The sequence below is a fragment of the Bemisia tabaci genome, unplaced genomic scaffold, assembly GCF_918797505.1.
Source record: "Bemisia tabaci unplaced genomic scaffold, PGI_BMITA_v3".
Taxonomy (NCBI): Eukaryota; Metazoa; Arthropoda; class Insecta; order Hemiptera; family Aleyrodidae; genus Bemisia; species Bemisia tabaci.
Window position 1 is genome coordinate 93,427 of NW_027311757.1, and position 12,394 is coordinate 105,820.

Below are 12,394 nucleotides of genomic sequence, written 5' to 3' on the forward strand. Positions count from 1 at the left end.
AATAATTCGAACCCATACTTACTTGAAGTCCTAACACGTTTAGCAGCGTAAAATACCGGACGCGCTCGTGTGGACTTGAACCCGACCCGCGTGTGTCATAGCCCAGCACTCTGCCACTGAGCCACAGGGAGCTGATGGTAAGTCGGGTTAAAATCACGCCTGTTGTTATAGCATGCATTGCGTCAGTGCGCAGCTCAACTTTCATCATAGCTTTGATTATAACGCCGTGTTTTCTCATTCTTCTTTCTTTTTCCTCTTATTATTTTTTTTTCGATATTACGTACTAGGTACTTACACTAAATTTACACTGGTGTATTTTACACCACATACTAACTTGAGAACTTAAAAATATTTTCAAAAAATATATTTAAAATATTTTCAAAACTTTCTTAAGGAATATTTTAAAAATGCTTACAGGCAACATTTTTTAATTATTTCAAAAATATTTTTTGAAAAATTTTCGAAATATTCCCTAAAAATGTGATAAAAACATTTTAAAAATATTTTAATTACAATATTGTCATGAAAATATTTTGATAAAGGTGCTATCTGGGTTAGGTAAGACATTTAAGTCGAAAAATTTTAAAACAACCAGAAAATTGGATGCTAGGCACATGGCGTGAATTTGTTTCAACTTGATTGCACCGAAATTGCAGTCTTTATAGTGCCTTGAAAAAGAAGGTTAGGCAACATGCATAACCTCCATTTCTTGCAAACTCATTCCAATTAAATTGCAAAATTTTCAGCGCCTTCAAATGAACGTATAGGCAACAAGCAAAAATTGCAATCAACTCACAATCCATTGCAATGACATTGCAATCCATAATCCATGCTACTTGGGTTACTCAAAATTTTTGTAGCATTTAAGTAAAAAGAAGTTGAAATAAATTTGTAGACAATCCACATTTTAATCTGTAAAACTGTGTATCGAGTGGAGGTGTTAGAGTAAGAATTTCACCGACACTAGGTTAGCAATCACCGTAAGGGCAACCCTGATTTTTCTTCAGTCTCCATTGATCAACTTTCTTCTCTTGTTAATGCAATGGCCGCTGCTGACTGCTTTGCCCGAACCCGTGTTCACTATGCTATGATAATTTTGTGTTTCCTCAATAAAACTGACAGCTTTAAACCCGAGTTCTCTTTTGCACTTCTAAAAATAGGGGCCGGCAAAGAAAAAATTGCGAGGGAGCCAATTTTTCGTATTTCTAGGTTCGACTAGGTCCTCTTATGTCCCATCTGAAAAGAAGGGGCCTCAGCCTGGCGAAGTAGAAGGGGGGGGGGGGGCACGGAGCGACCAGAGGGACACCTTCACATACGTATTAAACTCAGTTTGAAGAGCCATACACAAGATTTCGACTAATCAACATGAGCATGTTTTGCGAGGGTTACCGAAACATCGAAAATTGAATATCTCGGCAGATTCAATGAGTATTCACAGAATATCCAAAACAGACTGCGTGACCGCTTAAATATTCTCCCAGTCAGCACCGCAATATTTTTAAAACTTTTTAAAAATATTTTTGACATTATTTTGTACTTATTCAAACATTGCCAAAATATTTCCAAAATTGCAACATATTACCTCCATGTAAATATTTTAAAAATATTTTCAAGGAAAATTTTAAAAATATTTTAAAAATATTTAATCGAAAATATTTTACCGGAATGTTTACCTATTTGTATACCATGCGCGCTCTATCAATGATTAATGACACTATTTACTTCTGTGTACTCAGCACACTCTGTCAAGTAGATGTGGAATTACAGGCAAAGATCGTCATTTTCATAGTACTGCACATTTATTACATTTGAAACATGAATTACACTAGTATTGAATATTATAAACCACTTACCTGAATTCCTGCGATGTTTAATAGCGTAAAATACCCGGACGCCTTCGTGCGGACTTGAACCTGGGCCGCGAGTTTGATAACCCAACATTCTGCCACTGAGCCACAGGGAGCTCATGGCGGACCGGGTTAAAATCACGCCTGTTATAGCATGCATTGCGTCAGTGCGCGGCTCGTTCCTGGTATTTGTTTCTTTTCGATCTCACGTAACACGTACCTACACTAAATTTACACTAATGTAAATTACACCTCATAATAACTAAGAATAGGGACTTGAAAATATTTTTAAAATAATTCAAAACAATTTTTTGTAAATATTTTTTTAAAAATACTTTAAAAAATATTTTCAAAACTTTTTTATTAATATTTTAAAAATGTTTACAGACAATATTTTTGAAATATTTTAAAATTATTTTCAAAAAAATATTTTTGAAATATTACTTTAAAAAGTTTGAAATATATCTAAAAATAGTTGGAAAATATTTTTGAAAAATTATTTACGAAACAATTATTTATAAATTAAAAGCATAAAAACAATTTTATAATATTGTCATGTAAATTATTTTTAAAAAATATTTTTAAAAAGTTGTATCAATATTTTTTGTAAGATATTTTCATAGCAATAACGAAAATATTTTTAAAATGTTTTTAAAATATTGCGGACAATCTAGGAGGTATTCATAAAACATCCATGATATTCTATGCTTGGTTATTCTGCGAATATTCAATTTTACCTCAAATACTCATAGAGCGTTCTATTACATTACTAAGCTATCTTCTTTGTAGTGTGACACAGGTGCAAAAGAGAATTTCTCCTAAATGTTTCAGGTAGTTTCGAGACGCAATTCATGCGGATGTTGCAACGGGTAAACGTCACGGTAGAACAAAATGAGCTTCGATTGTTAGACCAGGAGCGACGAGAGCAGACGGAGCTTGAGTGGAAACAGGTGGCGTTGGTAATGGACCGACTCCTTTTGTGGATTTTCATCATCCTTACAGCCATTTCCACCACTGTCATCCTCCGTGGATCCCCATACGGCCCGTGATCTGTCGGTGGCTTTTATATCACGCACGCAGGCTGATTATTTACTTTCATAGATCCTGACCATTGATTTGTAAATTTCATTTATGGCGCATGTATGATCAAACGATTTGTGTTCTATACTGTGATTCTACCCAATGCCCTGCTAAAAATTCCCATGGGAGTGGACAGGGTAGGTATCCCCTGTGCTCCATGGGGAGTGAACAGGGGATCCACTGTGCCCCTGTGGGAGTCTGGGGATCTTCAGTCCCGTCCCTCCGTCCCCGCGCGTCCCGCAGTTTTAAGATTAGGTTGGCGGACCTCCGGCTTCTCGGTTGTTTTTTTATATTAAGTATTTTGTTTATTTTCTGTTTGTTTGTTCATTTGTTTGTTTGTTTGTTTGTTTGTTTGTTTGTTTGTTTGTTTGTTTGTTTGTCTGTTTTGTTTGTTTGTTTGTTTGTTTGTTTGTTTGTTGTTGTATGTATGTATGTATGTATGTATGTATGTATGTATGTATGTATGTATGTATGTATGTATGTATGTATGTATGTATGTATGTATGTATGTATGTATGTATGTATGTATGTATGTATGTATGTATGTATGTATGTATGTATGTATGTATGTATGTATGTATGTATGTATGTATGTATGTATGTATGTATGTATGTATGTATGTATGTATGTATGTATGTATGTATGTATGTATGTATGTATGTATTATGTATGTATGTATGTATGTATGTATGTATGTATGTATGTATGTATGTATGTATGTATGTATGTATGTATGTATGTATGTATGTATGTATGTATGTATGTATGTATGTATGTATGTATGTATGTATGTATGTACACATTTTTACTTAATGATGGCTCGCCCACCCACCTCTCCTCTGCCACAGGCTCTTTCTCTGCCATTGATCTCTCTCTCTGCTCTCTTAATGTTGCCCCCACAATAACATGGAGGGTTCATGATGATTTATGTTCATCAGATCATTTTCCCATTTTCATAAAAACAGGTCCTGAGACACCTAGAACCAAGAAGAAAAAATGGGTGGTAAATAAAGCTGATTGGGAATTGTTCAAGAATTCGATTAATGTAAACCCTGAGAATAATCAAAGCCCTCAAGATATGCTCTCTCATCTCTCTGATCAAATGCTACACGCTGCTGCCGTCTCCATTCCTCAAACTTCCACAGAAATTTCAAAATTTCCCGTTGCCACACGTATCAAAATTCGAAGTTCCCTCCCTCTTAATATGCACTCTTTGTGTTCAGATAGTCCAATGGTAGTAACAGAAATTTTAAAACTCTTCAAGAAACTAAATTTAAAAATTTAAAATTGCCTAGTCCCCGACGTAAGTAGCCCTAGATGCTGATCGTCGTTAAATAAAATTAACTAATTAACTGTATGTATGGTTGGTTGGTAAATACATTTATTTGGTGCTTTAACATTGAAGCCATTAACACCGTAGATGAGGAGAGATCGTCAAAAAAGCATAATTTAAATATTTAAGAAGTAGGAGTCACAAAAAGGGTAGTAGAAAATTAAAATTTAGGACAAGGAAAGAATGCATTAAATTTGGAGATGGACAAGGAAAGAATACATTAAATTTGGAGATTAATTCGTTTAAAAAAGGGAGGGATTTCATGAAAATACTTTGAAAGGATGGTATGGAGGTCAGAAAGTGGAGGGAAAATTTTGGATCTTAATTGTTGATATGTGGGGCAAGTTATTAAAACATGTTTAACTGAGAGAGGGACATTACAAGAGATGCAGGTCGGGGGTTGGACTTTCTTGATGATGTATTGGTGGGTGAAAGACGTGTGCCCAATGCACAGCCGGGTTAATTTTACTTGATCTGCTCGTGGTAGACCAGAAAGTTGAGGGAATACGGACATTGGAGGATTTCTGTGTTGGCAATACACTGTCCACTCTTGTTGCCAATTTTTGACGATTTCTTTTTTGATGTACTTGTTGAGGTCCTCGGCTATGACAGTTAGGGGGAGGAAGGGGCCAGCAGATGAAGCGGCTTCTCTCGCCAGAGTATCGGCTTCCGTGTTTCCAGCAACGCCTACATGTCCCGGGCACCAGCAGAATGCAATTGAGAAATTCAGGGAGAGAAGATGATGTAGGGAATTTTGGATTTGGATAATGAGTGGATTGGAACCAGGGACAGTTTGGAGGGCAGACAGAACACTCAGTGAGTCAGAGCATATAATGGCTTTTTTATCTTCTGTCTCTTGAAGAAAATTTAATGCTTGGTGTATAGCAAAGGCTTCGGCAGTAAAAATTGAGGCAATGGGAGACAGCTTGAAGGATCTAGACTCATTTTGTGTGATAAAAGCACATCCTGTTTGGCTGTTTTCCAGTTTGGATCCATCGGTGTAAATTTGTTTATAGTCTTGATAATTTTCCAATGTCGAGAAAAAGTTACTTCGTAATTCGGCATGGGATGTATCGGACTTTGATAAAGAGCAGGAGTTGAGGTGAATTTCAATATTAGGAGGGGTCCAGGGAGGAAAATTGAGATTTGCAGCTGGAATAACGTCAGAAAAATTGAACTTAGAAAAGAAGGTATCATAGAATGGGATCTCAGCCCTCGCCTCAAAGCAATCTTCAATAGCAGGATTACTTGGATGGCTCACTAGTTTAGTGACATAGCCTGCCAGTAATTGATATCTTCTGTGTTGAAGTGAGGGCTCTTGTGCTTCAACTTCAATACTAACGACAGGACTTGTCCGATAGGCACCAGTAGCTAGTCTGATGCAAGAGTTATGAATACTGTCTAACTTTTTAAGTAAAGAGCGATTTGCGGAGCCATAAAGAATAGAACCATAATCAAGTTTTGATCGTATAAACGATCTGTAAATTTTAAGCAACGTTGGTTTATCAGCTCCCCACGAAGTGTGAGCTAAATATTTCATAATATTCATTCTTTGTTTGCATTTGGATTCAAGTGCCAATATATGTTCTTTCCATGTTAATTTTCTGTCAAAAATTAAACCAAGGAAGCGAATTGATTCGACGAATTCAAGTTTTGTCCCTCCCATACGCAGAGAAATACGAGGGATTTTGTGTTTCTTAGAAAAGATGATACCCTTACTTTTGATTGGGGAGAAGGTGAACCCTGATTTCTCCGACCAATCTTCTAGGTTTTGAATAACCTTTTGGAGGAGAAGTTTGGCATACTTGACATTTTTAGTTGTGAAATAGATGCAAAAGTCGTCCACGAATAGAGATTTGTGTACATTCTGCGGTAGGCATTGAGTTATATCATTGATAGCTATAAGAAAAAGCAGCACACTCAAGACACTGCCTTGAGGGACCCCATTTTCTTGAGAGGTAGGTTTTGAGAGAACAGAATTGACTTTGACTTGAAATTTCCGATCACGCAGGAAATTTTGAATGAAAAAAGGTAAATTACCACGTAGGCCCCATTTATGTAAAGTTTTCAAAACTTTATGCTTCCATGTAGTGTCGTATGCTTTTTGAATGTCAAACATGAGGGCGACAGTGTATGCTTTTTTGGAAAAACCTTTCAGAATTTGTGACTGTAATCGAATCAGGTTGTCTAAAGTTGAGCGCTTTTTCGAGCACCGCTTTGAATATTAGAGAGGAGAGAATGTTTTTCAATAAACCAAGTGAGACGTTTAGCCACAAGTTGCTCATAGCTTTTGCACAGAGTAGAAGTCAGTGAGATTGGTCGAAGTTTTGAAGCATCCAATCTGTTAGTGCTATCTTTTGGTATAGGAATGACTGTAGCCATATGCCATTCTTCTGGGAAATATTGAGACGTCCAATATGAGTTAAACATATCTAGAAGGAAGTGCATCATATTATCAGGAAGATTTTTAATCATCAAATTATGTACTTGATCTGGACCCGGAGCCGATTTTTTAAGTTTTGCAATAACTTGTTTCAGTTCTTTAAAGGAGAAAAGTTTATTATATAGTTCAGAATTAGTTTGAGAGGTAAAATCTGGAACGGAAGTTTCTTCCCTAGACTTAAAATCTAAGAAGCGTTTGGAGTAATTTTCATTGCTTGAATTTTTTTGGAAATTCAAGGCAATAATATCAGCAATGTCTTTGGAATCCGAAAAAATTTTCCGATCATGTATAATGTTCGGAAAATCTAAAGATTGATGATTTCCTGCAATTTTACGAATGTTTTTCCATACCTCTGAGACAGGAGTGTTGGATGTGAGTTGAGATACAAATTTAAACCATGATTTGCGTTTAGCTTCTCTGATTGTTCTTTTGGCAATTGCTCGACTTTTTTTGAAGTTAATCCAATTTTCATCAGTAGGCTCACGTTTAAATAATCTGAAAAGCTTATTTCTTTGAGAAATTACAAGTTGGCAATCATTGTTCCACCAAGGAACTAAGATTCTTTTATTTTTCCCCGCTTTGAAATGGGGGATAGAAAGCGTTGCAGCATGAAAAATTATCTCTTTGAATTTCAAAAGTTTTTCATCTGGATTCTCAGGGAGTTCAGTCACAGAACTGCATATTGAACGAAATTTAGACCAGTCAGCTTGATCTAATTTCCATTTTGTAAATGGGTCATTTGGAACTGATTGCTTAGGATTTAAGAAGGTAGTGATAATTGGAAAGTGATCACTGGAACATAAATCTCCGTGGACAAACCATTGTAATTTGGGCAAAAGATCAAGGGAGCATATCGTTAGATCAATGCTACTAAATGTTTTGGAGGAGTAAGAAAAAAAAGTAGGAATTTGAGAATTTAAGAGCGCCAGTTGATTATTGAAAATAAAATTTTCACAAGCTCTACCATTAGTGTCTAATTTATTTCCTCCCCAAATGGGATTATGAGCATTAAAATCCCCACAAATAATGAATGGAGATGGAAGCTGTGTTTTAATTGAGACGAGTTCGTCTTCAGTTATTTTTTGGCAGTATATGTTGCAAATAGAAATATTCATGTTACTTATGGTTAACTGAATAGCAACTACCTGGTGATTAGACTGGACTGGAATTTGTCGTGGAGAGTGGGAATTTTTGGCAAAAAGAGCAACACCGCCGCAAGCTGATAGGCCTTCTATATAATCCTTTTTGAATAACACATAATTTTTGATTGATGGTTTATGGGAGGGCTTAAATTTGGTTTCCTGAAGTGCGATGACAGATGGATGGATTTGATTTATAAGGAGGTTTAATTCAGCAGTATGGGCATAATACCCATCTGCATTCCATTGCAAAAGGGCCATAATGTTTAACTTTTAGGGGGAGGAGAGGCACAGTTGGAGGAAAAATCAGAAAGCATCTCATCATCAGCAATCTCTAGCTGGCTTTCTTCGGGAAAATCTAAGTTCATCTCAATAGCCTCAATGAGGCGCGAGATCCTTCCCTTTAAATTTCGATTTAATTTCTCAGATTTTATTGTAATTAACACATCACGAAGTTTTTCGAAATCATCGGTGTATACTGAAACAATTTCTAAGGGATTTTTAGAATTTTTAGTTTCAGCAAAAATTTTCTTCAAATCTGATGAAGTAAATTTGACCTCTGAATTGTCTTGCAGTACATTTTTAATGGCAGTGTAGAGGAGTTTATTTTCTTCGTCCAGAAGTTTTTGTTTATTTGAGGAGGGTGGTTTGAGAGGATAGGTGATTGGGTTCTTTGACGTTGTTTCATCTTGAGGTTTGACATTTGGGGGAGAGGCGTGAGAGGAAGAATTTACCTTAGTGTTTTGTGAAGGGTTATGCACAGAGGAAGTAGGATTTGTCTCTGGAATCATCTCTGAGAGTTTTATATTTGTACTGAGGGTGTCCCTAAGTTCAGTATCTAAATTTTCAGTCTCAACATCCATGTGTTTCCCTGCTGATGTCTCTTCCTGCACGAGCTGTTCAGAAGCCCTTTGATGCTTTTGGAGTCTATCAGCAAGAGATCCGACGTTTGAAGGAGTTCCATTTTTAGTTGAAGACGATAATTTTTTCGCACATTCAGCAGTTTTGTGATTGGTTAGGTAATTGCAATGAAAACATCGTGGGTCCTCTACTGATAAGAAGATTCGGACTTCTTCTCCATCATGAGGGATTAAGAGGGATGGAGGGAGGGCATGAGAGTTGACGTCCTTAAGAATGAAGGTTTCACGACGAAAGGACTTAATATGTTGAAATTTAGGGTCTTTCAGTCCAGCCGATATGAGTTGCATGGGTGAGACAACTTTTACAAATTGGGAAACAGCTTCAATTAATTTTTTGTTGGTCATGTTAGGCATTACATTTGATAGGACCAGACGAAAAGCAGGATTAATGAGTCGCCTGATGGGAAGGGGGCCGACAGCAGTGTTGATAAATCTTGAGTTGCAAGCATTATCAACCAACTTTTCAGATGATAAATAGATGCATATTCGATTATTAGAAATTTTGGAGGCATAAAGAATATCTGACGGAGGAATAACCTTTGAAATTTCATTCAGATAATCAGTTAATGTGAGGCTTTGGTTAGCAGGAATTATGATAGCATGTTTCTTAGAAAGTTGATCACCTGCAATCGTTGTCATTGAGTTCGAGTTCTGTGCATTCTTAAACGCGGTAGAATAGGAAGTAGATGGAGCGGCAGGAGAGGGGGGCATGGTCTTATCAGTAACCACGGACTGCATAGTAGGAGTAATAGGCTAAGCGATGGATTGATTGATGTCGTCCTGGGGCATCTTGGAGACAACCGTAGGATGAGGATCAGTGGGGAGCGATTGGGAGGAGGGGGGAGTCAGCTGTTTAATAATTTTTGAAGAGGTTGATTCGTCTGAAGAGCAGTCCATTTTCGAAGAGCGTTTCTGTTTCCTGCCCCGTTTCATCGTGAAGAGGAGGGAGAGGAGAGTAGACACGACTGGAAGCGTCACCTATGGATTCTCCGCTGCGACGGTATCCATGGAAACACAGCACAATTTCACTCGCGATTATAGTTTTGTGATCACATTCTATTTTAGGGAAAGAAATGACGATTTCGCAAAAAAACAAAGGGGGACAATGGACCAGTACTAGGTCACACAAGGATCCAAAAGGATTCTTTGGATAGGGCACGAAAAACTGCACAAACCGATACAACTTTCATTCAAACTTTCGCGCCAAATCGACTCGAAAAAACGAAAATTCGCCGGAGCACAATCGCGCGCGCGCGGTCGGACCGATCTCTCCAACTGTATGTATGTATGTATGTATGTATGTATGTATGTATGTATGTATGTATGTATGTATGTATGTATGTATGTATGTATGTATATATGTAGGTGTGGGATTGTACGATCAATGGTTATGGAGTCCGTACACACGCTTCTATCCCACCTTGTGGGGACTCCCTATCCTTGTGGGGTCATTTTCCGTGGCCCCATAACCAAAATCGTGACAGAAAATGGCATTTATCGGCCAAAAAAAAAGCCCGATAGGTCAGATTAGGTTAGGTTAGGTAAGGTTAGGTTAGGTTAGGTTAGGTTAGGTTAGGTTAATTAGGTTAAATTAGGTTAGAAGAAATTAGGCTGTTTCGGCCAAAATATCGTTAGGTTAGGTTAGGTTAGGTTAGGTTAAGTTAGGTTAGGTTAGGTTAGTTTAGGTTATGTTAGGTTAGGTTAGGTTAGTTTTACAACAACACACAAATCCAGTGGCCCCACAACTATTGTTCGCACAAGACTGTGTGTATGTATGTATGTATGTATGTATGTTCGTTCGTTCGATCGATCGTTCGTTCGTTCGTTCGTTCGTTCGTTTGTTTGTTTGTTTGTTTGTTTGTTTGTTTGTTTGTTCACTTGCTTTTTTTTGTTTGTTTGTTTATCGATATATTTATTTATCTATTTATTTCTTATTTATTTTATTTTATTTCATTGCATTTGATTATTTTTCTTCATTTCAATAAGTTTATTTTGTTTTATTTGATTCATGATTCATTCACTACTTTCCTTCCAAAAATTGATGTACCCGTCATTATTATAGAATTACAAAATACAACAACACCGTTTTAAGGGCAAACATGAAGTTTTCTAATTACATGTAAATTGTGCAACCGTACCGAATTCGCGACTGAATTACAGAAAAAGTGCATCAATGTCTCAATATCCACTCACTTCGGAAGGGAAACTCCCAAAATCGACTCTCCAGCTGAGAAATACTTCCTTTTTGCTGATCTTGATCTCTGCTTACATATTTTTCGGCTGGGACGTCAAAATCGGGCACTTCACCTCTGTTATATAATTTTAGTGTATTTTATGAAGGAAATACACTATTGCGTTCTCCCGTGATGTCAGACCTGGACCAAAGACCATGTAATGAGCATTGATCATGGGTCGTAGATTACGAATATGCATGCCGGTTTTATATATTATATACAGGGTGTTTCAGACCACCCGTACCCAGGCCAACCAGACCGCGGGGTTGAATAGGGAATTGACCCCAAGGAATCCGAATTTCGTGGTCCCGAAACCCCCCAACCTCCCCTTGGGGATAAAGGGGGGGTCACGATGCTAAAAGTCACGGTTTCCGACCGAATTGCGGATGGATCGCATCAGAATTGAAAAGCACGGAAAATTTCACGTGGAATTGACCCCTAAAAATCCAAAATCGGACCATCCAAGGCCCAAAAATGACCCCCTAAAGAGGGGGACAGTACCCCCCTCCATATAATTTCTCTTTGATCTCAAAATTGCCGTAGATTCTCCAGAAAAAGACAGTTTCCCAGGTAATCGACCTCGAGAAATCCAAATTTCATGGTCCCGAAGCTCCTCTAGCTCCCCTTGGGGGGTAAACGGGGGGGGCCCAATTTTAAAAATCGGGGCTCCTTTCCGAATCGCAAATTGATTGCATCCAAATTGAGGAGCAGAACACATTTTCATCTAAAGTGACTCCTGAGAGTTCTAATAGACCCCCTGAACGGCAGAAAGTAACCCCCTGAGGAGGGGGGCTTCGCCCCCGCCAAAAATTTCTCAAGATTCCTCTTTGGTCGCAAAATTGACGTCGATTCTCCAGAAAAAGACGGTTTCCCATATAATCGACCCCGAGGAGCTCGGGAGCATGAAATTTAGAGTCCTCGGGGTCGATTACATGGGAAACCGTCTTTTTCTGGAGAATCAACGTCAATTTTGCGACCAAAGAGGAATCTTGAGAAATTTTTGGCGGGGGCGAAGCCCCCCTCCTCAGGGAGTTACTTTCTGCCGTTCAGGGGGTCTTTTAGGACTCTTAGGAGTCAATTAAGATGTAAATGTGTTCTGCTCCTTAATTAAGATGCAATCAATTTGCGATTCGGAAAGGAGCCCCGATTTTTAAAATTGGGCCCCCCCGTTTACCCCCCAAGGGGAGCTAGAGGAGCTCCGGGACCATGAAATTTGGATTTCTCGAGGTCGATTACCTGGGAAACTGTCTTTTTCTGGAGAATCTACGTCAATTTTGAGACCAAAGAGAAATTATATGGAGGGGGGTACTGTCCCCCTCTTAAGGGAGTCATTTTTGGGCCTTGGTTGGTCCGATTTTGGATTTTTAGGGGTCAATTTCACGTGAAATTTTCCGTGC

The 12,394-nt window shown here is 38.0% G+C and overlaps 1 protein-coding gene across 1 annotated transcript; it reads right to left on the reverse strand.

Annotated features, from left to right (window-relative positions):
- Positions 1-3,598: 3,598 nt before the first annotated feature.
- Positions 3,599-6,383, reverse strand: LOC140225865 (uncharacterized). The gene has a single exon (XM_072305843.1). The coding sequence runs from the start codon at positions 6,378-6,380 to the stop codon at positions 4,482-4,484; it is 1,899 nt and encodes a 632-aa protein (XP_072161944.1). The 5' UTR covers positions 6,381-6,383; the 3' UTR covers positions 3,599-4,481.
- Positions 6,384-12,394: the final 6,011 nt, after the last annotated feature.

Bases quoted from the DNA above. Each gene is read 5' to 3' on its own strand.
- LOC140225865 (XM_072305843.1), bottom strand. From the start codon at position 6,380: ATGTTTGACATTCAAAAAGCATACGACACTACATGGAAGCATAAAGTT.